At 37.5% G+C, this 27925-nt stretch overlaps 1 protein-coding gene and 1 long non-coding RNA gene across 3 annotated transcripts in view; one reads left to right on the forward strand and one right to left on the reverse strand.

The window, feature by feature from the left end:
• Nucleotides 1-27925, reverse strand: part of LOC143678814 (uncharacterized) — a 461187-nt gene that overhangs the window by 23812 nt on the left and 409450 nt on the right. The gene's annotated exons all lie outside the window — the stretch shown is intronic.
• Nucleotides 527-7571, forward strand: RGS4 (regulator of G protein signaling 4). 2 transcript variants are annotated; one of them, XM_077156754.1, is made up of 5 exons: nucleotides 527-705; nucleotides 3509-3613; nucleotides 3916-3977; nucleotides 4602-4768; nucleotides 5215-7571. In XM_077156754.1, the coding sequence occupies exons 1-5, from the start codon at nucleotides 662-664 to the stop codon at nucleotides 5452-5454; spliced, it is 618 nt and encodes a 205-aa protein (XP_077012869.1). In that variant the 5' UTR covers nucleotides 527-661; the 3' UTR covers nucleotides 5455-7571. The 2 variants fall into 2 exon arrangements, with proteins under 2 accessions (XP_077012869.1, XP_077012870.1); XM_077156755.1 differs by lacking the exon at nucleotides 4602-4768 and having other exon boundaries at nucleotides 5215-5409.

Consider the following 27925-nt stretch of genomic DNA (forward strand, 5'->3'; position numbering starts at 1 on the left):
GTTTGCATGTGACAACTAAGAATGCAACTTCTGCAAATCACTGCCTGGAGACAGATGATCCTGCCAGTTCCTTTTTGGGATTACTGAAGATCAGATCTTGGATCATGCATGATGTGAGATTTCTAATCCAAAAGAGGAAGTGTATTGGGAGTCTGCTCCAAATAAATCCCACAGACTCCCGCTGGCACCTTCCTTCCTGGGGTCAGCTTTCCTTTGACATTGTTTTTACAGGCAAGTGAATAAACTCCGTGTTTTGCAGCATCGTGCCTCTTTTTCTTCTCCTTTTCTAAAAATTCAAAACCTCAGACATTGGCTGATACACTGGGTAAATTGTTGTCTTCTGTGCATCTACTTTGCGAGAGGATTTTCTGCGCTTTATTCATTTTGCTTTGTTGATGAGACAGCCCTTCCTTATCTCTCTCAGAGGCTGGAGGAGGCAGAGGGAGAGACAGAGAGAAATCGGTATTACACAGCTGCTATCCGATTGGCTGGAAACCGGGAGCTGGGCTATAAAAGAGACCCCTACAGGCTTGGGAGGGAGAAGCTCCGAAGATTCTGACAGCATCCTTACGGGAGAAAAGGCAAAGAGCACTCCAAACAGAAGTCACAGCTCCTCCTGCTGCGTTTCTTTTCTAGTCTTGTGAATCCCACGCTAAGCAAGATGTGCAAAGGACTTGCAGGTCTGCCAGCTTCCTGCTTGAAGAGGTAAGATGATTTTCAGCCACTGTGTTAAACTTTTGGATAGGTCTTCTCAGATTTTACATATCCTGCTCAGTGACCTGGTTCTTTGAGATTAGAAAGAATGTGGTCAGTAGAGCATCAACTTTCTACCTTCCTCCGAGTACTAGCTAGATATTGTGACTGAGAGGCACTCTCCCCAAAGTCCAGTACCTAGACGTTTTAAATGACATGTTTTGATTTTTATGCCAGTTCCTCTAGCCAAGTTAGCTCTAATTAAAAGGTGATATGAGGCTTTTGAACTACATAAAGTGGTCTGTAATATCTCTTCCTGAGACTATAGTTGCTATCTGGGCATTACTGGTGTATATACTATTGCAGCTCTGGACTTTCTGATATTGTTTCTGATTTTGTGTTGGGGAAGCTATCCCAGTATGAGGTTGGACTATATCCACAGAAGGGCATGATGCTTTCTGTACGATGCTGCAGTATCTTGTACTCTCTATGTTCCTATAAGTAAATGTTACAATAAAAAATGAGCTTTAAAACTAGACAACTTTATCTCCCTGCCTCCACCTCTAGCTCTTGAAATATCTTATGTGAATGGTGGCTGGGAGGAAGTATTGGTCCTAATAAAGCAATTTCAACTTAAAGAGAGTGTTTTATAAATGGACCATCTTGTGATTCAAAATTTAAAGATATGCAGCTACTCATCTGTCCATAGCTTTACTCTTAAAGGTTTGAATAAATGCATTCAGAAAATTCTCAAATATAAGCTAATAGGGAAAAAATGAGTACACATTACATTATTTAATCTTGCAATTAAAGGTGGAAAGTCAATTTCAAGGTATATCATTCCCTCCCCTGACCCTCTGCAATTAGAGGTCACCTTGAATTTCAAACAGGAAATAATCCCAGATAACCCAGTCTTTTGTGTGTTATTAAGTTTACCTTTCAAAAATTTTTACCTGTCACTCAGCGGTGTTAAAATATTTATTGTTTCTTTAAAATGAAGTGTGAGGTATTGACAGAGCGTACCTATGCATAAGTGCCTCTGACCTCCACCATTAATTTGAACGGAATAGAGCAAATTATTTCATGCTTCAGTTAACTCATAAATAAGATTAACCATTACAGAATACAGAATTTCACTCTGGTAAATATTTTGAAAGACAGATGAAAGATTGCACTAGAGAACTCTGCCCTCAAGATGCTAAGAAGCTAACCGGGCAAGGTGAACTTTATATCAGCAGGGTGAGCTAGGTACCACTTTCCTCGCTGGTGAAATGTAAACTGTCTGATCCAACACCTTCTTTCTAGCTTTAGTACCTGAGACTCCAGAGGGGACCTGAACTGCTCAAGGTCACATAGGTGGTGGGTGGCAGAGTGAGGACAACATCCAGGTTTCCTTATTCACGTGACCTCTGAGGTCATGTTGGTTTTTATCTTTATGGTTGTAGGTGGTATAGGGACAAGTAATTTACTTGCTAAGCATACTCCCAGCTCATCATGAAATGACCCCAATAAATGTTTGTTCGCGACAGAGTTAGCCACCTGGAAATGTGGACTGAATCACAAGATACTTATATTATCCAGTTGACCTTCATGATTTTATTATTTGTACAATTGTATCATATGTATGTATGTATAATATATATATACATATACACACATATGACTATACATAAATATATACATACATATACACACATATATGACTATGCATATATATGTATATACATATATATATACACACGCACATATACACATGCATGATTTAATGATCTTGCCAGTTAAGGAAGCAGAAGAGTGGAAGCAGTGTTGTGAGGGAGAGAAAATGCTATTTAAGGAACAATCCACGAACATAATGAAATTCAAAACTTTCTGGGAAAAACTCACATAGATAAACCACTAGTCTATCAGTAGCCATCCTAAATGTCTTTTCATCCTTGTGGCTTTACATTTCTCCCTCCGAGTAAGAGCATAGTGTCATTCATTTCTTTTAAAATGACATTTCACTTTTAATACTAATTTTTTAGCTTTTAGAACAAAAAAAGATACAAGCAAAAGAATAATTAATGCAGAGTGAGAATTTTCAACTGAAAGCTTCTTAAAAGGTCCTTCCTTTAGCCTAAGTAAGGAGCCTTGCTGTACCATAGGTATCTATTAAACATTGGCAATAGGCTAGAATCTCTGCAGCAATTAGCAGTTACCAGCTTCAGCAATGATACTTGTTTACTTTTCATGCCCTTTGTAGTATAAATATGCTTTGTAATGCAGATATTAAAAAGGAAAGCAGCAGCAGCAGTAGATTCTCCAGGGGCAAATCTGAAGAAGCTCAGGTTTTTACCATTTGAGACTGCAAGCTACCCTTTGCATTTATCGCCCCATGTTCCACTTCCCTCTGCCAGTATATAAATCCCTGCATATCCATAACACCAAATGCTTCGCCTACCACATGCATGGCTGTAACAGAACAGACAGCACCTTTCTGAGGAGCTCCTATATCCCTCACTTCCCGCAGTGAGGCAGATGGAAATAGCAACCACCCACCAGAAGGGGGCATGCAGCAAGAAGTGCCGCATTTTGCAGTAACCGATTGCTTCACAATTCCTATGAATTACCTAACGAACATCTGTGTTGCTTTTGAAGATCCCAAAGAGTTCCAACAGTCAAATGTGACAGGTCCATATAAGAGGTTCTTGAGATAGGATGAAGGGTCAGAATTCTAGTTACTAATGAAGAAGCCTGTATTAGGAGTCTGGCCTAAAGTGCCTTTTAAAAAGAGCTAGTTATCATTATTCGTTCTCTTTTTTCCTCTTCTGTGCAGTGCAAAAGATATGAAACATCGTCTAGGTTTCCTGTTGCAGAAGTCCGATTCCTGTGAACATAATTCTTCCCACAGCAAGAAGGACAAAGTGGTTATTTGTCAGAGGTAAGAGAAAAGGCTTTGGTGAAAATCCAGTGCATATTAACTAGAGATGTTCTATAAGGACAAAAGAAAGCTGTGCCCTAAATAAGCCAGACCAGAATTGAGATGACCTCCATTTGGGGGGGGGGGGGGGGGATCATAATTGCATTGAAATTTCTATACATTTCTTGAAAAGGCTGCCATAATCAATGATAAGTCTCATCATAATGAGAGAAAATAAATCCATACATTTTATTCGGGATCTTAGATTTCTTTCCCCCATTTTGTATTATGGACTTCAAATCATTCTTTTTTTATGTCTCTAGGGTGAGCCAACAGGAAGTCAAGAAATGGGGTGAATCACTGGAAAACTTGATTAGCCATGAATGTAAGTCTGTCAGCTTTTTTTTTTCTTCTTCTTTCCTTTCTGGGTTAGTGATAAAGGCATTTTGGATACGGCAAGTTATCTCATTGTATACTTGATCTTATCGGAACCGCCCAAAAATCTGGGTTCCTTCTAACTTCAGACTCAGGAAAACTTTTCACTTATATCCAAAACTGTTTAAAATTTTACTATGTCCTAAAGCTTTATGATATACAATAGAGATTAATTAGAGGGATCATGTAAAAAAAAAAAAAAAAAAAGCATTTATCTGACCACATGGAAAAAGGGTACAGAGAAAAAAGAATTTTTAATATTGTGATTTCTTTACAGAATCAATCTCAGTTTTTCTTTCCTAAACCCACCTTGGCAATTGATAGTTGCATAGGCATTTCAGAAATAAAATACTTCTTATTGAAATAACCCTACACACCTTAAAAGAGTCATCAAACCTGGAGCAAGAATCATATGATATAACTGAAATTCAATAAGCATCAAAAACAAAGAAGGGGGGAAGCAGGAATTGCCTCAACCCATGCTTTATTCCCTTCAAGTACCCTATTTTACCTGAAATACAATATCCAGGATGTCAGACAGTATGATGACAATTGTGGTTCTTCTGTATTGCAGGTGGGTTGGCAGCTTTCAAAGCTTTCTTGAAGTCTGAATACAGTGAGGAGAACATTGACTTCTGGATCAGCTGTGAAGAGTACAAGAAAATCAAATCACCTTCCAAACTAAGTCCCAAAGCCCAAAAAATCTATAATGAATTCATCTCAGTCCAAGCAACCAAAGAGGTAGGTTTTCTTGGCGGAGAACTCTCTCTTCTTAGTGAAGTTTCCTAGAAATGGTATTCATTCGCAAAAGTCTTTGGATCATGTGAGTTAAAGATTTAACTCACATGATCATTATAATTTTGAAAGCCCCAAAAAGATCAATTAAGGGAAAAAGCTCCTTCATCCAGATGACTTAAATGACATCCTTAATGAATCTGAAGTTTTCTGATGAATCTCCCCAGTTATAGAGATTGAAAAGAAAATAGTAACCTGCCAGTCCTGAAGAAGGGTGGACATATTATACTTTCTCACATGGGCCAGGGTGAGGGTGGGAGCCCAAATGTATTTTTTTTCATGTTCCTGAGATATGGGGTATGCATAGTCATTTATTATTCAATACACAGCATGCAGTGTCCCATCCTCGATAGGGGCCATGTCTAATGGAAGCCATGCCCTTTGCCCCTCAGGTGAACCTGGATGCTTGTACCCGGGAGGAAACAAGCCGCAACATGCTGGAGCCCACGATAACCTGCTTTGATGAGGCTCAGAAGAAGATTTTCAACCTGATGGAGAAGGATTCATACCGCCGCTTCCTCAAATCCCGATTCTATCTTGATTTGGCCAACCCTTCCAGCTGCGGGTCAGAGAAGCAGAAAGGAGCCAAGAGTTCTGCAGACTGTGCTTCGCTGGTCCCCCAGTGTGCCTAACTCCTACCTGGAAGTGGAGGGCTGAAATACCAAGACTCTATATTCTGGAAATCTTGAGGTCAAATACTGATCTGTATTAAGCACCAATGCTTTAACCACATTGTAGCCTAATATTCATGCTGCCTGGTATGTGTGAGTCACTCCCATGTAGAAACTAGGTTTAGATTGGGTGTTTAGGTGTTCAAAAGGGCAGGACCCCATTCTAGTCCAATTTACCCAAATATTTTTTAGGGTGCCATTTGAGCAAGTATCCAAATATTGGCTTTTTAGGTCTGGCTTTTAAAGATTGTTTGCAGGACTCTCCTTCCAACAGTTTGACTTCAGTTTGGTTGATTGGTACACTTCAAGTGGCATCTGCACATTCATGTCTTCTGTTAGCCAGCACTTTCTCCAAGCCCTAAATATTCAGATGAGTTTGAGCTATTATAGAGGTGGATAGGAAACACCCTAGGTGCTCATAATTAGAGTGTGTATACATACTTACATGCATAGGCTGACCCCTGATCTTTCATCCTGCCTTCAAACAGAGCAATCTGAACTGACCACCAAGCAGGCTAAGAAAGAAATGAAAATCTGTGATAAAATAATTCTGTAAAATTCCATAGGTCTTGCTGAAGAGGCATCCAAGGGACTTTATGCTTAATTACCCACCGACAACCTCCAAGTTGAGCAGTATTCTAAAGAGCAAAGATCTTCAAGGATCACACACTTGACTGAGCTGTTCCAGACTGGTTATTACTAACGGCATTTTTTTCAGTATCAGCTTCTAGCTGTCTCTTCTTCGCCTGGGTGCTTGGAGCATACTTATTAGCAGCTGGGGTTGGTGCAGAGTTGAGAAATAGGATGCTTTAGCTGAATAAGGAAATTTAATTATGACTTGCCAACTCTACCTACCCCAAGAAACTGGCTAAGTAGGCACAGAATTTAAAGGTTGCTATTCTCGTCCTCCCTTCTCTTCTTCTTTCATACTCAAGGTGCTCTTTTCATATTTTTTTTTCCTAAGAAATTTAGCCTCAAATGAAGCTCCTTAGTTCACTGCCCAACCAACCCCCCCTCCGCCCCCCATAGTGGTTCTAAGCTATATGCTTAGATTTATAAACCAGTAGCAGGCAAAAGATTATATTTTATAAAGGGGAATTACACTTCATTAACTGAAAATCACTCATGGATTTTCTCTTTTATGTTAGAATCTCATCCATTCCATCTGAAACATCAAGGCTAACAGAGACTGAAGTCACATTTTTCTAGATCCTGAGGCTAGGTGAGAGGAGAAAAAGAAAAAAGAAGGTAGCCATTATTAGAACTAGGGTTTGGAACTTTTCAAGGCATATGAAATACTTGAAAATGTCTCATTTATGTTATTTATGCTGTTTTGTACAATGTTTTTATTAATGTATTGTTTTATAAATGGAGATGCAGGGTATCACCTGAATTATTAATGAATGGCCAGGAAGTAATTTTCTTCTCATTCTTTTAAAAGTACTATCTTTTAAAGTGCTCACACAGACCTATACACAGATTGCACCAATTTCTCCAGTGAAAATTACATGCATAAGCACCTTTGTGGCTTCTAAGCCTATATGTTGGGCTGCAAAATGAAGGCACTGGATTATTTATATTCGAGTCTCACTGTATTAAAGGCATAGGATTTCTCAATTGTGCCCTTCTTATCTCTCTGACAATCTTGCTCTCAATGTACCCAGAGTTCCGCATCAGAGACCCTTTCTGTTACGCACAATCCCACAATTTTGCCTCTTATTGACTCGAGGATCTAAATGTGAAACTCTCTTGGTCATGCCCTATTGTAACTGTCATGATTATTAGATTGTACCTGTACTCACAAACTGCTTTCTCACATGGGGGTCTGGGAGGCCATTCTGAATGAGAAGTAAATTATTTTATGTAATACATTTTTCAAGTGTGTTTTTCAGTTGTATTTCCTTGCTATTTCATAAGCATTTGACATGATAAGTTACCAGCCCATGGTCCATGGACAGACTATTCCTTCCGTATGCATGCTGTTTCTCCCATGTGTTTCATGGGCCTCAAAACTGACACTTCTGACGAAACACATGCATCTCAATAATAAGGGTAAATAAATGCTTCATACCAAAGTATCTGCTTGTAAAACACATTAATGATTCACAGTGTCTATTATGTTAGGGGAATCCTTTCCCAGAATTTTTCCTTTTCTATTTTAAGAGACTGCTTAAAAATTGTGAGAGACAGAGAAACTTAAACATTTTGAATATCAGATTCTTCTAAGGATACCTCAGCCATCCTTTCTTTCCTCTTGATGGCAGACCATAAAATAAATAGCAAATATGTGCTGGACCTTTTCATAAAGGTAATATATTTTAACGGCTGCATTTTGAAGAACACTTTTAGCTGTGCTATGTGTCAGGCACTTTTCTGAATGCTTTGTAGGGATAACTCATTTATTCCTCACAACAGACCTAAGAGACAAATGCCATTCATGGCCATTGCCTTTGCTAAATGTCCACTCATTTTTATAGATGAGGAAACTGAAGCACAGAGAGATTAAAGAATGTGCCAAGGTCAAACTGCTGTGAAATAGCAGAACTGGGATTTGAACTGAGGTAGTCTGGCCTTCAGAGACCATGGCAGAAACATGTAGCATCCTCCAAATATGCACTGAAAGTAGAGTGCTACTTTGAGGCCAACGTGGTCATGAATAGAGCAGGAGTGCATCCTCCATCCCTGTCTTCTATTTCTGTGCAAACTGTGGAGGTGATGTGTTCCAGATTGTGCAGTTAAAAGATGGAGAAAAACCTCCTGACCCACTTCAGACCATGATATGAATACCCTTGTTGATTAAAGACTCATCTGCTTATGGGGCTATTTGTTACTGCAGCATTACTTACCCTGAGTAATATGGAGTCCATGTTCTCAACCATTACACAATACTGTTGCCATTTATTTGTGTGAGAGGAAGACACTAGAGTATAAACTCAGAGGACTCATTCAAATTAACAGCAGTTTGAAAAGAAAAAACTTTGGGATTGCAGCCTCATGCTGTGTTCTGGCACTCTCTGTCAATAGCACTTTGATTTTTTTTAATTTATTTGATTAATTTTCATTTTTTAAAAAAAATATAACAACAAACAAACTCAAATATCCTTAGCATATGATCTTTCCATTCTACATATGTAATCAGTAATTCACAATATCACATAGCTGCACATTCATCATCATGATCATTTCTTAGAATATTTGCATCAATTCAGAAAAAGAAATATAAAGACAACAGAAGAAAATTCATACATACCATACCCTTTACCTCTCTTTTTCATTGATCATTAGCATTTCAATTTACTAAATTTATTTTAACATTTGTTCCCCTTATTATTTATTTTTATTCCGTATGTTTTACTTGCCTGTTGATAAGGTAGATAAAAGGAGCATCAGGCATAAGGTAAAAGGATGAAAGAGGACAAATGAGGAAAAAGAAAAGAAAAGAAATAAAAAAGAACTTCTTTCATGGTAAAAGCTACTATTCATCAACGTGGGCCTAAAAAATCAGAAAATCAGAACAAAACCAGTTAGTATGGTGAACCTCAAAAATATAGTATAAAATGAAGATTGTTCCATTCATTTAATGTATAGGCTGAATTCAAAACATGAGTCTGCCTTAGCTACTAAACTATGTGATGACCACCTACTCTACCTGTTATTTTAATATGCATTTCTTTGCTTCTCCAACAATTCAATGTTACATGGAAGTACACCATGAGAAAGGAAAATTCTGGGTTTTGTTCTTTTTGTGATATAAAATAGAGGCAAAATTAGGTGAGATGACTTAGTTAGGGTTCGTTTTTAATGAGTATCCTTTATAATTGTATATACACTGCACATTTAGGGACACATCAGAATCTGCTCTATTTCTAAGACACATCAATAGAAGTAAGTAATAGAAGTAAGCAATGTCCAGTGAGACCACTGGGTTCCCAATGCAGACCTAAAGTTTAATAGTAGCATCTTAGCATCTTATTTTATCAAATGCTTATTATGTGCCAGACTGGTGCTGAATGCATTACATTACCTTATTTAATCCTTAGAACAAATCTAGAAGGAGATGTTATTTGCATCTTTCCCTTATAGATGAGGAAACTATAGTTAAAGGAAAAGTTAAGAAATTTACCCGAGATGATACTTCAAAGAAGTATCAAAGGTTTGAGTGAAAAAAATTAAAGGTTTGAGTGAAACCCAGAAATCTGCCCCTATCATCTACATTTTTAATTACTCCAGTAAATAGGAGAAGAAAAGAGAGGGGAGAAAAGAAAAAAGGAATCAAAGCAGATGAGGGAAGATTAACAGGAAGAAATGGAAATGAAGGGGAGAAGAGGTAAAAAGTTAAGAAAAATAGAGAAGGGATAGGAAAAAATTAGAAGGAAAAGGAAGGAAGAAGGGGAATATATGAGAAAGAAGAAAAGGAAATAAAGATATGTGGTATAAATTGGCTACCTGTACCCTAGAGCACCCTAAAACTGAGTTGCCCCCATGCCCTAGCTGATTGGACTGGTGAGAGGTCAGCTGTCTCTTCAGGACAACTGGAAAGTGAGTTTTGGAAGTGAGGGATAGCAAAGGCCAGGATACTCTTTAAAAATCACTTCTCCATTTCTTTTTCTTCCTTTAAATTTGCTAGATTCTGAACCATTCTCCAAAGCAATTCATTTTTAATATTTAAAAGAAAAATGAAGGCTAAAGGAGGAGCTCTGCTTCCCTTGGGTCTCGGGTTATGCTACTTGGGACACATGGCACAGAGACTCTGAGTCCAGGCATCCAGTGCCTGGCCCTGGTCAGGGACGCTGTTCCCTCTTGAAAAGAAGCCAGCAGCGACCACAGGAAATTGTCCCCCCACTCCCTGCAAGTCTGGTCAAAGAGACAGCATGTGCAAATCAGCAGTGAGTTGGGCCGTGGGAATTAGTGAATGAGACCGCTTGAGAGGACTTCCCAGCACTCACTTTGGGGGCATTGCTTGTGAGAAAAAGTAAAACAAGAGTTTTGTTGATTATTTCTCTTTTTTGAGAATTGTTTGCAAAATCCCCAAATTATTTTGTAATCCATCTGGCTTTTTTATAGTTGTCTTCTCCAAGGACATTGAATCCTTGAAATATCTTCTCAGTGACAACAACAAATTGTGGGAAATTCTATTTGTCACATTAAACATGAGGTTTGTTCTTCTTCTCTTTCAAGACCATTCCATAAGCTTTGCCTTCTTCCTCCTTTTCTTGTTTCTCCTCTGTAAGACTCTCTCTCTCTCTCTCTCTCTCTCTCTCTCTCTCTCTCTCTCTCTCTCTCTCTCTCTCTCTCTCTCTTTCTCTCTCTCTTTCTCTCCCCTCTCTCTCTCTCTCTTTCTCTCCCCTCTCTCTCTCTCTCTGTCTCTCTCTCTGTCTCTCTCTCTCTCTCTCTCTCTCTCTCTCTCTCTCTCTCTGTCTCTCCTTCTAGCTACTTCTTTCTTGACTTTTAGGGTATTACAAAGGACAATTGTGTTAAAACAGTTTGAAAATTCCAGGAAAAATATTGTTCTTTCTCTTGAATTCCCTATATTGGTGAATTAGTAATATATTAGTAATCTGAAAAATGAAAGTAACAGATGACTGAATGAAATAGCATTTATAAAGTAAATATTCCAGCACTGAGATAATGTAAATATAAGGTGAAGAATATGTCTTCACCTCACATGGGTTACTCAAGAAATTTCAGCATCATTCCAAGTTCCTCCTTTTCACTTACTCTAAACACCCAATAGTCACCCAGCTCTGCAGAAATCTTCTAGGTGAAGCCTCTTGAATTTCAAAACCTCATTGTATGTGGCCTAGATTATTGTCTTAGCCTTTCTACTAGTCATTATACCTCTAATATGATACTCTTTAATTCACTCCAAATAATTGCCTATGTGCTCTAAGATGCACATTAATGTATCACTCTGAGGCTTAAAATAGTCAATGCTCCCAATAGTTGAAGATAAAATATGAACTCTCTACACTAGTACACAAGACTCTGTATTTGAACTCTGTGCAGTTTTTCAGCCTCATCTCCTAGAATGTCTCCTTTGTACCCACTGTAATGATTTGCAGTTCCTGACGTGGGAGTACCTTGCTAATTTCCTGTGTCATTTCCAAGTCAGTCTTCCACCCCTCTTCTTTATTTAGCAAACTCTTATTCTTTATTTTAAATCCAGCTTAAGATTGATCTACTCTGGGAAACCTTTCCCCACTTTCTGGTATGATTTCAATGTTCTTCCCCCAGAGTCCCTTAATAATTTAGGATGCTTTTAATATTACTAGCATCCTGTCCTATAGCTATTTATTTATAAGTATGTCTCCCACACTATACTGCCATATCCTTAATATTAAAGAGCATATGTTTTAATTTGGAAGCTGCAAGAATGTGATATACCAGAAATGGAATGGCTTTCAAAAAGGGAAATTTGTTAAATTGCAAGTTTGCAGTTCTAAGGCCATGAAAATGTCCAAATTAAGGCACCACCAAGAGGTTGCCTTCATTCAAGAAAGGCTGATGAAGTTTGTGGTTTCTCTCAACAACTGGAAAGGCACATGGTGAACGTGGTGACATCCGCTAGCTTTCTCTCCTGGCTTCTTATCTCATGAAGCTCCCCTGGGGGCATTTTCCTTCTTCATCTCCAAAGGTCTCTAGCTGTGTGGGCTCTGTAGCTTTTTTCAAAAGGCTTCCTTCTTAAAAGGCTCCAGTCAGCAACTCCACCTTGAATGGATGGAGACACATCTCCATGGAAACCATCTAATCAAAAGTTACCACCCGCAATTGGGTGGGTGACATCTCCATAGAGACGATCAAAAAGGTCCCACCCAGCAATACTGAATGAGGATTAAAGGACATGCTTTTCTGGGACACATAATAGCTTCAAACCAACACACCATGTTTCATTTGATTTTATACCACCATCACCACCAAGTAGTGAGCCTGGAATATAGAGGGTGACTATTGATTGGCTTAGTGACTGACCTCAGTTTTACATACTCCTGGAAACTAATGGTAAGTTAGTACTGGGGTACACCAACCTTGTACTGGGGTACAGAGAAGGATGGTAGAATAACCAGAGAAAGGAATAACTGGTTGGGGCTACTTCACAGACAAAGCAAGAGTAAAATAATATGTAGAGCTACAAGAGTGCAGTGTATTCATATACCTATTTTATAATACAATGAAAGTGTATATGTGGGAGTCCTGGTAGTTCAGTGGTATAATTGTTGCCTACCATGCAGGAGACCCGGGTTCAATTCCCAGCCTATGCACTTCCCGAAAAACAAACAAAAGCAAAACAAAACAAAACAAAAATTCAACAAATGGTACTACAATAACAGGATACCCACATGGAAAAGGAATGACTTATGATCCTCCCATACAAATAAAAAGTATATGTATAGTTTGTAATTTTATATATAATTAAAATGAGCATGCCCCTTTATAAAGACAGCCTTTTTACTGATATATATATATATATACCACAAAAATTGCTAACTTTTAGTGTGTTTACTATTTACTAATACCTCTCTATGTGTATTAACTCATTAAATACACATAACAACCTATGCAGAGACAGCAAAATGTCTTGCTTCTCTTTTACAGATGAGAAACTGAGGCACAGACAGGCAACTAACTCACCCACAATCACAAAGCACATAAGCAGGGGAGCCAAATTCTGACTCCAAGGCAGTGTGGCCTCGGAACCCACACCGTTTCCTGTTCTGACTTTCACATACACTCCAAGTTCAGTCTACATGGCAACCACTCTAAAAACCGTGGTTTATTTGATCAGCTCTTCCCTTTCTCAGCCTTTCAGAGAAAGTAAACCTTTCTCTGAAGGTTTCTTCTACTGATCTTGTACCACTCTCATATCTTGGTATGCCCCTATTTCTCTTCAACTTCTCTATTTCTGGTAAATTTTCAATAGCTTGCTTCCCATTCTCTTTTCTAACACTTCCCTCCAGGTTTTATTAAACCCTTCTTCCCTGACCTACAGTGGATATTCTCTCCAGGCGAGTGATAGTTGAGACTTCTAAAGTCAAACTGCATCTACTCCTCTGCTGAACTCACATCCCCAGCACAGCCATCTCACTCTGCAGCTTCTTAATTGCTATATTCCCACTAAAATCTGGATTCAGTCCTTGGAATAATTGTAAATGGCAAGCAGGGCAGTATCCACACCTGCCTCCAATTCTGTTCCCTGATTTATGGCTCTCAGCACACTGATCTTTGAGAAAATAATTTGGGGATTCTTTGGCTTCAGCACTAAAAATGAGTGCTGGAAATAGACTCCCAGTATTATTTGTTTTTTTCAGGATGAAATATTACTGGAAATTTGAGTCAGATGACTAACCTTAAGTATAAATAGACACCCTCATGCGAAGAAAAAGAAAATGGGGGAATAATTAAAGGTAAATAGTTTAAGTCTATATTTTTTAGATAATAATAGTTTTTACTTGTCGGGGGCTTACATTATCTCAGTGCTGGAATATTTACTTTATAAATGCTATTTCATTCAGTCATCTGTTACTTTCATTTTTCAGATTACTAAACAGATATTCAGAGTTGAGTAAGATTTAGTCATTTGTCAAAGATCTCACCACCAATAAAGAATGAATTGGGGATTAAAGCGAGGTTAACCTGAACCCAGAGCCCTTTGGATCTTAATGGCTCTTAATGATAGTCCGTCAAATTAAACTACCTTCAAAAATCACTTCCAAATGGCCCTCTTAATGTAAAGGATACCAACGTTTGAGGGTGAATTTGTGTGTAGTCTTAGTTCCTAGTCCTAGAGACTGATCTAGGGCAAGATAAACTTTTATCTGAAGCAGAAATCTCCGGTGAGAGAGTTTTAGGCTCAAACTCCAGAGATTTGAATTTGGAGGTGTTTTTAGGATGGGGATAGTTTAAAAGAAAAAAAAAAACCTATGTCTAACAATCTAGGTAACAGTTTGAAAACCATTGGTCCAGGGGACCCAGTCCCGATTCAGGAACCTAAGAATGCATGTCCATTCATATAGATAAGTAGCTACCATTCTCTTCTGGTTTTCCCATGGGAAAATGAAATGAACACCCCTGCCTTCTACCAGACACAGGAGCCATGCGTGGAGACAGCAGCCTGCACTGAGCATGTGAGGAAAAATCGGAAAAAGCCCCTGCGGTCAGTAATTTACATTGACATCAAGCACAACATATTAGATGTCATGAAGGACATTGGTTCATTCTACACTCAATCTGAGAAGCAGATATTATTGCTATGATCTCCATTTTTCAGATGAGGGAACAGAGGTGCACATAGTAAGTAGTAGAGCTTTAGTTGCCAAATTTCCATTTTCTACCCTCTACATCATACTGTTTTCTAATAGTTAAGAAAAAACAAAGGAAAGTCTGATAGGACTAATATGTGACAATGAAATGAGGAAGCTCAAATGTCACTAAGTCTTTGGAATAAGCAGACTCCATAAATACCTGATGAATACAAGAGACACATTTGAAAATAATATATGCATAGTGGACAAGTTACCCAAGATACCAACTCTTCCTGCAAGGACACTCTAGAAACCTTAATGAATGATCATGAGACATCTTTAAAATGCGATGTCAATTTCCCATGCAAGCACCAGAATTCGTCTGAGACAGAATACCCCACATTGAAGGACTCTTTAGGCTCTTGGAGCTGAGTGCTATTCTTTTCTTAAAAACTTAACACGGGATCAGAGTAGATGTTCAATAAATGTTTGCTCGCTGAATAAAGGGAAATTGAATATAAGGAAAGAGAAAAATAAAGAACAAGAGTGAGGGAAGAGGAAAGAGGGGGAGGAAAGAAAGATGGAAGGAAAAAGGGAAGGAAATAGAAGAAAAGGAGGAAGTAAGGAAAATAAGAAGGAAGGGAGGAAAATAAATTGAATTTATTTATTAAAACCAGCAAGTTTTTAACAGGAGAGTTTCAGGGAAAAGATAGGCAAATTCAGGCATGAAAAAGCCAATATAAGTAAACGAATTTATATGGGGAATAGATAAAGTCAGGAACACAATGTGCTTGGCAGAAATTAAGTATCAAATGAACACACCAATTGGTCATTAGACACAGTTAAATGCACATTAGATATAGTTCAATTAAGAGGTATTATCAGGAAGCTGCCTTACTGGAAAAGCTGAACTGGTCAGCTGAATTTTACTTCCACGGAGCACTGAGAGATAAGCTGTTCCAATGGGTCCAGTCAAGCACATGAACTTTGGCATACAAGAGTATCTCTTAAATTTAGCTATTCTTTATATGTTGTATCAGCGTCTCCCAGGAACTCGACTATTCCAAATAATTTTTAGGTACATTGGACTGTTACATAGATTCTTTTGGAAAGAAGACTTGCCTCTTCATCAGTTCTTTCTTTCAGCAAGATCTGCCAACTCTGAAGCGGGTATAAATCCACTCAAGAATAATGTCCTTACCAGCAAAGATTTGCTGAATTCACTCTATGGTTTTTCAACCTCCCTTCATCAGCAGATGAAAATGATGAAAGCCAGTATTGGTATCACAAAGACTTAAATATATCTATCACCCAAGATGATTCTCTTTAAGACCTTGAGGCAATAAAGTGTAGCTTCCTCCCCAGCTGTACACACTGAAGATGAAAGGAAAGCCAGGGAAATGGAGTGAGGAAGGCAAGGGAGTTTATTACCTTTACAAGCAGGAATTGGGACTGTACTTTAATAAATCCTTTTTATTGCATTATAGTTCATCACTTCTAATTTGGAATGTGTTGGGGCCAGTGATGGATTGAAGATAAGCAGACCTTGTTTAATCTCAAATGATTCATCCTGATGAAAAATGCCTGCTACTGGGTCATTTAGCCATGACAAAATCATCATCCTTTCCTGTTAGCAACATTTCTTGTCACTTTCAGAAACATCAACGTTTCTTGTCTTTAAGCAGAAACTTCTTAAAATTTATATCAAAATAGTAATTAAAGTGAGAACAGTTTTACAGAGACCCAAGGTAGATATTTATATTCTTGTCCCCAAAATACAAAGAAACCCTCCTCCATAGCCTGAGTAACAAGAGGAAAGAAAAATAAATAACGCAACCCATAGTTTCTGGAGCCTAAGCACAATTCTATGAGAAAAAGACTCAGAGGTAGTCAAGGAAAGGTAATGGTTTTTTTCTTTGTTTGTTTGTGTTTTGCATGGGCAGGCACCGGGAAGTGAACCCAGTTCTCTGACATGGCAGGCAGGCGAGAACTCTGCCTCCTGAGCCACTGTGGCCCGCCCAAAGGTAATGGTTCTAAGGACTTAAAAAAAAGCAGCTGTCTAAAGTAAGAATCAAAGAAGGCAATCTGGAACGTAATGGGATACTCTAAGAATTAAATTAGCTGTTGGCTACAAAACCACTTAAAAAAACATTGAATGACATACTTATGCAAGGTGCTATTGATAGGACTATAAGGAAAGGAGACAAAGTAAAAGGTAATCCGGAGTTTGGATATAAAATCCTAAAATACTATTTATGAAATCAATCCTGTTTCATCTGCCAGAACATGTGTCTACCAGTGACAGTATTTTTGTCAGAGGCCTCTACTTCAATGTAAAATGAGTTTATGTAATCATAGCTCATTTTTCACTGGGTTTATAACAGTTCCTTGAAAAGAGAAAATAGAGTAACTTCCAATGCAAAAATAAACTTTGATGTGGAGTTGGAGCATGATGTAATATTTCATTATTGAGATCCAATAAGATCAGATGACTTATTGATAGAAAATATTGAGAATAAGAACTTATCTTGGTTATTCCGAGGTGAGAAGACTGTTGATGATCAATTGTTCTTAATCTATTCCATGGGGGTTGGTGGGACTGTCAGTCATAATAGCCTGCTCCTTCCTCCCCTCCATGGAATTGGACACATGAAATAAAAAAGACCAACCAGACTCTGGTCATTTGAATCTTGATCAGGATGAGTCCAATGGCATTATGAAGAAAATGTTCAAGAGTTCCTGCTGCAAAGATCCCTCAATCTTCCCTGGTCCCAAACTTCCCGAGCTCTTTCTTCAATCCTGCAAGCTGTGTGGCACTTTTGGTGGATTCTTTTTTTATTCTCCTTAAGTTTGCCAAAGTTGATTTCCATTGTTTAAAACCAGAGACCCCTACTGACAAAAGTACCATCACTGGTAGACACATGCTCTGGCAGGTGAAAGATAATGAATATTATTACACTCTCTGTAATTAGATTTCATTTATTCACTCCAAGCAACCTTCTGGTTAATAGTTTCATTGTTTCTAACCCATGGCAGCAGTTCTCCAGAACATTAAAAGTTCCCTTCTATTTCTATATATCAGCTCTTGCTTTGTAACGAACCACTCCAAAACTCAAAACTCATTAGCTTAAACAGCAATTACTTATTCTTATTTGGATGTCTATGGAATTGTTGGGAGAATCCTTTGATCTAAGCCAGCACAGCTGACTTAATTCTCAGGCTGCAGTGGGGTCTTGGTCTTCTCCATATTCCTACCAGTTATCCTTCTTGGTACTGTAGGCTATCACATCATGCTCTTCTCATGGAGATAGTAGAAGTGCAAAATGGCAAGCCTCATTATGTAAGCATGTTGTTCCTAACATCTCATCCATTAACATCACAATGGCCAGAAAGTTATATGGCCAAAGCCAACACATGCTCTGTAGTATAATTTGTCAGAGAGAGAGAAGAGACGTATGAATATTTGATACAAAATAAACTGGATTATCACATTCCACACTTTTAACATATTTTAATATCCATCCCCCATGACCAAATCTACTCTCCCCCAAGCAATGAACTCCAAAAGCCTCATTTAAACCAGTATTAAGCTCAAAGTTCAGAATCCCATTATTTACATCACATGCCCATGAGGCTATTCTTATTTTGAGGAAGTATGAATTTACAAGACAATCCTCCACGTTCTCTGTATACAATGGAATAGGGAGAATAACTGCAATGAATATTCCCATTTGGAAAGGGAAAAAAATGACTGTTCCATAGTAGTAAGTGGTTCAGAGCAATTCTGAAATCATGCTGTACAAATGTCAAATCCTCCCATCTAGTCTTTCTTTATCAGACACTAGTCTATTGTTATTCACAGCTCTAAACTAGTCTCTGGGAGGTCCTTCCTTTTCCATCATGGTCTGTGGCTTTTGAAGAAAGCATCAGTAAATCCACCCTTCTTGTTGCTGAGCTTTCTCTGCCTGCATCCTCCCTATGAAAAGTTGGGAACACCGAGATTATTCTACACAGTAAGGAATTGCAGCACTTCTTAGTCTAGGTTGGTAGCACTTTTACCAATATAGTTCTCTCAGGACTTAGTGGATTTTCTATGTATTTAATTCCAGTCAAGCCAAAAGACACACCCACAATTCCTTTTTAGACATGCTTAAATTCTAGGCTTCATTAATGATATTTAGGCACAATCAGACTGATGTAGCACCATGTCATTACTTTTTCTTTCCTTTTTTAGAGAAATAGTCATGCATAAAATACAGCATTCTTATATATACCTTACCATTAACAGCTTGCATTGATGTGGAACATTTGTTACAATTGATGATAGTACAATTTTATAACTGTACTATTAACTGAGGTTGATAGTTTAATTTAGGGTTTATTATGTAGTGTAGTTGCATGAATCTTTAAAATTTTTATTCTGCTGCTATAGCATATATACAATCTATCTATATATATATAATCTAATATTTCCCCTTTTAATAATATTAAGATATATATTTCAGTGCTGTTAATTATGTTTACCATGTTGCATTACCATCACCACCATCCATTACCAAAACATTTCCATCATTTCAAATAGGTATTTTGTACATTTTAAGTCTTAACTTCCCATTCCCTATCCAACCTGTCTTCTGGCAACCTATATTCTATATTCTGATTCTATTGGCTTCCTTATTTTAATTGTTTCAAAGCAGTGAGATGGTACAATATTTATCCTTTTGTTTGTTTGACTTATTTCACTCAACTTCATGTCTTCAAGGAAGTTTTATAGGACACTTTTTTTTTTCAGTGACCCAGTTGCCTCATTTATAAAATGCATACCATGTTAGGAAATAATAAATTTCCACAAGTAAATATATAGGACGTATCATACACTAGGTGTTTCATACATGTTAGTTAGCAGCTCATTCTTATTTCATCTGGTTGTAATTAATCCATCTCTTATGAATTTAGTTTAATGTAAACAGACATATCAAAAATAAAAGTTGCTTAAAATCTAGTTATCTTATAAAAGTAAATAAGTTTTTGTATCTGCAGAGCTGAGAATTAGACCAGTACTACAGAAATGCTAAGTGCCATCTTCATATGCATAAATTCCTGAACTATGTCACCCAAACTTCATAACACTGCTAAAAACTCAACACTACTAAAAGTCAACAGGACATGTATGAAATAGTTTCATAGAATATTTGCATTCCTGGGTCTTCTCTGTCTTTTATTTGAGAAGTAGCATTCAAGACTCTACTTAACTCTTGGTTGTTCAACCTTGTCCACAGCAATGGTTGCTGAATGGTGCAATTGAAAGGGGAATACTAATAAACTCTAGAAAGAAGGTACTAGAATGTGTCATTAGATAATTAATGACTAAGCAAGCCACTTAACCTTTCTGAGCCTCAATCTCCCCATCAAACATAATGGGCATAATGGTACCTACCACATGGTGACGCTATAAAGATTGAATCAAGTTGTGCAGTAACAAGTTCCTTACATGGGATAGTGGATCTGCTCTGTTGATAACATTTCTGATTCCCTTATAAACTGTCTTTCAGTCTTGCTGCCTGGAAAACTAAGCAAATACATTTCTCATTCCCCTTTGCTGCTAAACTTTCTGAACGTAATTTGAGCTGCACCAAACAAATGGACTTGTATGACTCTTTAATGTGGAATGGAATTACAAAAAAGAGAGATCCTGGATATGGGACAGCAATTTTGCTTTCAATGAGCATGGCAAAGGTGGTAAAATTCTGGTTTCAGCACCTGCAGTGGTAACTTTCTTGATTCAAAAGCTTCCTGATTGTGGTGACTTGAAGCAGTATGACCTCTACCCCCACCCCCTGCCAAAATATATACTCTTAAATCTAATCCATTCTTGTAGGTATAAACCCTATGTAAGTAGGATGTTTTGATGAGGTTACTTCAGTTAAGGCATGCCTTAACCAAATTATGATTAGTTTAATCCTATTACTGGGGTCCTTTATAAATGGAATGAAATTAAAACAGATTGAGAGAAGGAGGGGTGGAGAGCCATAATGAGCAGCCAGAAGCTGAAATTTGATGGAACCCAGAAGATGCTACCATACGCACAGCCATGTGACAGAGGAGTGAAGACCAAGGATCATCATCAGCCAGCCCATAATATCACAATCTTTGGGAACAAAGCATCACCTTCATGATGTCTTGATTTGGGTTTTTCCCCAGGCTCAAACCATGAGTGAATAAATTCCATGGTTTAACCCCTGATGGTACTTACTCGAGTAGCCTAGGAAACTAAAACCCAGATTAGGGCAGAGGTGGTCTTGCCTGAAGCCAGAATCCATGGTAATGGAATTCCTGATTTCTTTGACAGTGGAGAAGCTAGTAATTTTTGGTAAGCCAGTGTTGAAGGTCATTTCTGGAATCTCAGCCCAAGTCTGTTTCTTCAACTTTGACAGTGATTCTATTAACCATGAAAAATCCAGTTTTGCTTGAATTGTTTACTGTGGATTTTGTTTCTACAATTAGAAATAATCAAGTATACACCAAGAATATTTGAAAATATGTGTCATGGGAGACATCCTTTTAGGGAATAAAGTTCGGTATAATGGAAAAATCATGGCTTTGCTGGACATCTTGTATTTAAATCCATATGCCTCATATGCCATGGAATCTCAGAAAAATTATTTCATTTTTCTGAATTTCAGTGTACTCATCCATAAAATACTGCAAGAAACAAAAAGCATAAAGGGTTTTCTATTATTCAAAAAACGTTTATTGACCATTTACTAAATATCAACTCTGCTAAGACCCTTTATTTGAATGAAACAGATTAAATACTTGCTCTCACAGAGCTTAAACTCTATTTGAAGAAGAGAGTCAATAAAAAATTTAGCAAATAAAAACTAGCATATATAATAGGCCAAGTGGGAATAAAGGCTTATAAGACAATAAATCAGAGGAAAGTGTTAGAATATGATGGGGTAATATGTGGCTCCTTTTTAAAGTAGTGGTCATAGTTGAGAGAAGGGGGGGGTGGAGAGCCATAATGAGCAGCCAGAAGCTGGCATTTGATGGAACCCAGAAGATGCTACCATATGCACAGCCATGTGACAGAGGAGTGAAGACCAAGGATCATCATCAGCCAGCCCATAATATCACAATCTTTGGGAACAAAGCATCACCTTCATGATGTGTATTTTATGGATGAGTACACTGAAATTCAGAAAAATGAAATAATTTTTCTGAGATCCCATGGCATATGAGACATCTTCTGGGTTCCATCAAATGCCAGCTTCTGGCTGCTCATTATGGCTCTCCACCCCCCCTTCTCTCAATCTGTTTTAATTTCATTCCATTTATAAAGGACCCCAGTAATAGGATTAAACTAATCATAATTTGGTTAAAGCATGCCTTAACTGAAGTAACTTCATCAAAACGTCCTACTTACATAGGGTTTATACCTACAAGAATGGATTAGATTTAAGTGTATATTTAAGAGTGGTCAGGGAAAGTAGTCAGAATTATGTTTGAACTGAGACCTGAAAGGAAATGTATGAGAGAGATATGGATACCTGGAGTAATTTGGGCAGAGAGAGAGCATACTTTGCATATTTAATGATCAACTGAAAGGCCAGTATTCTAGTACAGGTGGAATACATTAAGCCACGGGAAGAAAGGTTGGCAATGAGATCAGAATGGCAGCAAGGAACAAGATCATGGTTCCTAGGTCATTGTATGGACTTGGCATTTTACCTGAAGTGAAATTGAGATGTAATATATACACGTCTAGCTTGGTATATTGGAGTTCCTTTTTCTTCTCTCCACAAAGTAGCACAGTTTAATCCCTGTGATACAAGGTCAAAACCTAGTAGGTTTACAAATTTGACCACAGGCTTTTTATTTTTCTTCCCTGTCTCTTCTTCTCTCTCAAAGAAACTATAAAAATATAAATCATCTCCATAGATCACCTATTGATTTGTTCTTAGGACAGCCCAATTTCCGGTAATCCAGTGAATGTGAGCTCACGTAAACAAAAAGAAAAGTGGGGGAAGAAAATCTGTAAAAAATTTAAACAGAAGGAGAAGCTGATGTCACTCTATGGGGTTCCACCCCAACACTTCACCAGAAAACGCCTTTGACAAATATTTATAGCATAAAAGAAACATGATTTGTCAGCAGCTCTGCTAAAGTCAACAGACTTTTCTAAATGGCATCTCTGACTAGAGCAGACTCAGCTGCTGCCTTGCCTTCCCGCTCTTGTCCAAAACCGTGCCTTTGCCCATGCTGTCCCTTCTTTCTGAGTTACCCTTCCTTTTCCTTGCCTGGAAAAGTCTTTTTCCTTGCAAAAAGTCTTTTTAATTTTTTAGAAATATTTAAGACCTAGTCTTCTCTATGAAGCCTTCTCTGATTCCCGAGGGCAGAGTTGGCTAACTCTTCTCCCCCAACTCATAGCATTTTTCTTCATTCCTTTATTGAAACACTTAATGATTTTACCTGTCTCTCCCACTAGGCCATGTGAAATTCAAGACATCTTCAAGTCTCATTTATATTTCTTTGTTCATCATTTAATCCAGTGTTTGACAAAACTGTTTGTTGGTTTTTTGATGGAAGGAAGGAAGGTAGGTTGATTATTTATGTCCATTATGGTATGCTTTTCAAGTATCTTTTGGAGGGGAAAGAAGCAGAATATATAAAACTTTTGGGAAAACACAACCCTTTGAAAAGTGTAAGTAATGTAAGTGGGCATTTTAGTTATGAAGACAAGTGAAGGTTTTTGCTAAAAACTTAGAAACTTCTGGATAGGAAAAAATATCGTATAATAAATAATTTTAACTTTGAAAAATCTTAACTTTTGAAATTCATATTGCCTGACCTTATGCTAAATACTTTCAATTGGAAATGAAGAGCAACTCTGCCCGTTTTCATTATAATAAGTAGGAATTTTCTGCTTATCTTAATTCAAATGAAACAATTGGGATCTGATTGGCCTAATGAGAAAATGAATATTGTTTTCTCTCCTCACTTGATACTGTGGTGAATGTTATAGAGACTATGCCCACTGAAGGACAGTTTTCTTTTTTCCAAGTTGTTGTGTCTTTTCTGAGCTTTATTTCAACTACAATGAACCAAAGATCTGAAGAGATCCAGAACATTGATGATAATAATAAGCTCATGTTTTCTAGGCCTTTCATAGAAGGTTAATAGATCAGATAATATTCCTCTGCTGTTTTATATATATATATTCCCCCCCACCCCCACCCCGCGCCCGTCTTGGGCAGGCACCAGGAATCGAACCCGGGTCTCTAGCATGGCAGGCAAGAGCTCTGCCTGCTGAACCACCGGCCCACCCTCTTCTGATGTTTTTTAAAAAGAGTTTTAAAAAGGTTATTCTATTAACCTGACTCTTACAGACTAAAAGAGTGCCCTTAAGCATTTGCAGAGTACTACTTTGCACCTAGAGTTTTCATTGACATTTGTGTTAGTTTTGTAGTAACACATCCTTCATTTTAAACCTAGATTATTTTAACACATTTTATTGATTTTTAAATACTAGGCAAGGTTTAAGTTAACAAGGGGGGATCCCTGGTCATAGTAATATTTATAGCTTATATCTTAAGGAAACAGATTGTACCTTACAAGATCCAAAGCAAAGGTAGGTATGGCCAGATGGCCCGGATTCTTGAAAATGGAAATGAACAAAAGAGATGTCTAGCGCTAAAAAATGAATGTTAATAATATAGAAGTTCAATAACATTAGACATATGATGGGGCTCTCTAGGAAAGAATGACTGTATTCTATGAAGTCCTATAAAGTGCTATTTATTTTGTGAATTCATTATAATTTAAAACCATCCTGTACCCTGCCTAATATCTAATAATACTAAGCTATCATGACAAAACAAAGAGTATTTTCTCTCTTCTTTTCTGGCTTCCTGCCCTTTATAGCCTAGACTGAATGCTGGTCATCCATTTTCCAGAGCCTGAGGCTCTCTACAAACTGCTGGCTAAATGGAGGGGATAAAATTTTCCCTTGGGATAATACGTAATTAACAGGTTATGTAATTGCTGAATTATGCAATTAATGGACTATGAGATTTTCATGCAGGATTAACCTGAAATTTGAGTAAAATCTCATGAAAGTAGAGAATACCATGAAGAAATCAGCGGAGAAGTGACATTGAGACAGAAGCAGCAGGATTAGGAATTTCTCACTTTGTCTTGATAGCAACCGTCACAGAAAAAAATGTTACTTGGAAGTTAATTTAGAACAGTTGATGAGTAGGTTATCAGAATCCTTAAATAGTAAGAGTTCTAATACCTTTAATCACTTACTACACACCAGCAAAAGTACTAAGCATTTTGGCAAGTATGATTTAATTTAATTATTGCTGCCTTGAAGTTATTATCATTATCTCTACAACACAGAAGCTGAAACTGAAGTTTGGAAAGGCTAAATAACTTGACTAAGGTGGCAGATAAAAGAGGTCAATCCTGGACCTCATCAGATTTGTGATCTGTACTTGAGGAGAGAATATGTATGGTCCACAGGCAAAGTTGATAAAATCCAATGGCCCAACATTTTAAAAATAGAAAATGACAAAGTGAGGAAAAGAAAATGAAAGCTAATAATGTAGCAATTTAATATAAGGCATATGATAGTTATCTAGGAAAGAATGATGATACTAATTCAATAATGAATTCAGTATGTTTCAGGGGATGAGCTTCACCTTTACAGCTTCAAGCACACTTGTCCTTAACCTCAAAGAAGCTAAATCATATGGACAGAAAGCATGCAGGCTTGCATCTGTAAAACAGAATCCTGACATAAGAATGCTCCTGATTGCATTGTTCTCCTCTCAGAGACAAGGGGAAATCAAATGGTCATGAAACCCAGATAGCAGCTGAGATCCTCAGCATTCCCACCTCCATTTTTCTGTGCATCGGATAGGCTCAGAATTACGGTCAATTCTACTTCACAGAACTGGTTACTTACATCCCATTCTTGCAGCTCTTTCCTCCTCTCTGCACACCCTGATCAGACACAGAACACAACCTCTTGTTCTTGATTTTCACAAAATCGAATGAAAATAACAAAAAGCAGCATAAAAGGCAAAAATGTGCATATAAAACTTTACTGAAGATATTGGGAGACATATGGTATTTTCAGTGCACCCTGCAAAGGGACCCAGTAGTATTCTCCCTCTTTCTTCTGTTCCCTCTTTTCCTCTCTTTCGCTTTCTAAATACTGAAATTCTAGTGCCTTATTTGTTTTTGTTGATGCTAATTTTTAATTACACAAGTGATACATTAATACATTTAGCTTCAAAATTAACAGCAGAGAACACTGATAATAAATCTACCTCTCCCCAAATCATTACCTTTCTATTTCTTGAGCAGAGAAATTTAACTGCTTCTGGTTTCCTTGTTCTTTTGCCTACCCGTCCTTTCTGAATCTCCCTATAAACTCAAGTTTATCAAAGTATTTTACAGACAATAGCAGTTCTTTTTCAAAGAAAAGTTCTAGTGCCAGCTCTCAGGATAATATTTTGAACCATGCTCTAATGAAAAGGTTTCATGGTGAACATGGAATCAAAGTTTGAGGAGGTTGTTTATATTTTCATGAGTTATTGGGTTTTGTCTTAGATACATGCAGACAAATGCAGACATGGCAGAGCTCTTCTTTTCTGGTCACTGGTAGGAGTACTGCTTATATATACTCCTGTCATTATTTTTATTCTTTGCTTCCATTGTATTTATGCTCCCAAATAAGTTCAAGTCTTTATGTTCAAGGGAATTATTTCTCTTTTCTTCTACAGAAAAGAGAAGAATCACAGACAAAAATTTTAAAAAATCATTTGGAATGGATGAGATATAAAAAAACTGATTATTCTTACATTTTCACATTTTCTAAATAAAGCACTAATAGGCTTTATCCATATTAGAAACTAATGAGAATGGTACTAGCCCTCAAAACATTTGAACAGGTTGATTAAGCAGATGACTTTTGAGATAATGTTGAAAAGGAAGTAGTCATTACTGGGAAAAATATGTGAGTCAGTAAGAAACAAATGGGCCTTCTTTTTTTCTTTTTGATAAATTTACTGGATGACATATCAGAAAATGTCAAAGACAATATATTTGGATTTTAACAGAATGATTGATATCATATTTTAAAATATCACTGTATGCTAGATGGAGAAATGTGGGACAAAAAAACAGTTTAGTGGATTTGTAGCTAATCAAACAGCAAAAACTGTATAATACAATTTCATGTAATGATGAAGAAAAATAAAACAGAGTAAGGGAATAGAAATTGATAATGATGATCTTTTAGATAAGGTATCAAGAAGCGTCTCTTTGCGAAAGGAACGTTTGAACACAAAGGTGAATTGACCTGATGATATGAACCACATGACTATCTAGCAGAATAAGAGTTTAGGTGAAGGAACAGGAAGTACAAAGACCTAGAGAAACGACTGTGTGGAGTGTCCGAGGGGCAATGAGAAATTTAGTGAAGAATGAATAGTGAGTAGGAGAAGAGTGGTAGAGCAAGCGTTTGGAAGGTAAGCATCAGGTTATGCAGGGTCATGATAAAGATTTCGTATTTCATCGTCAGTACGGCAGGAAGCCGTCAGAGGGCTCTCAGCAAAGTTACGTTTTAAAGGGTCACTCTGCATGCAGCATGGAAAATAGACTGGGATGAGTTAAGAAAGTGGAGACAAGAATGGAAGCCAAAAGATCAGTTAGGAGGTTATCTCAAGAGCCCAGAAGAAGATGCGTATGTCCTGGGTGAGCACAAAATGATAGCTGCGGAAGTGGTGACAGCGATCAGCTCCTGTATAACCTTGAAGGAAAGACAACAGCATTGGTAGGCGGAGTGGAAGAAGAGTACAGAGAAACGAGAAGGAAGGATGTGTTTAAGGGTTTGGTCTAAATAATTGGTTGAATAGTGGTATCGTTCATTGAAATGGAGAACACCCGAGGAAGTATTGAGGAGGAACTGATCTGAGAATGAAAAGCCTGGCTCTGACTTCGGTCGAATTTAGTTTAAGATACCAATTTTGATTGATTATTGAACAAGAAGGTTGGGGACAACTGGATAGCTGTATGGCAAAATTTTAAGTCTATTATGGACCTTAATGCCAGGGTAAATACCAAATGAACCGAAATTTTAATGATAAAAATGAAACCACAAAAGTATGAAAAGAAATCAT

The sequence above is a fragment of the Tamandua tetradactyla genome, chromosome 4 (genome assembly GCF_023851605.1).
Source record: "Tamandua tetradactyla isolate mTamTet1 chromosome 4, mTamTet1.pri, whole genome shotgun sequence".
Taxonomy (NCBI): domain Eukaryota; kingdom Metazoa; phylum Chordata; class Mammalia; order Pilosa; family Myrmecophagidae; genus Tamandua; species Tamandua tetradactyla.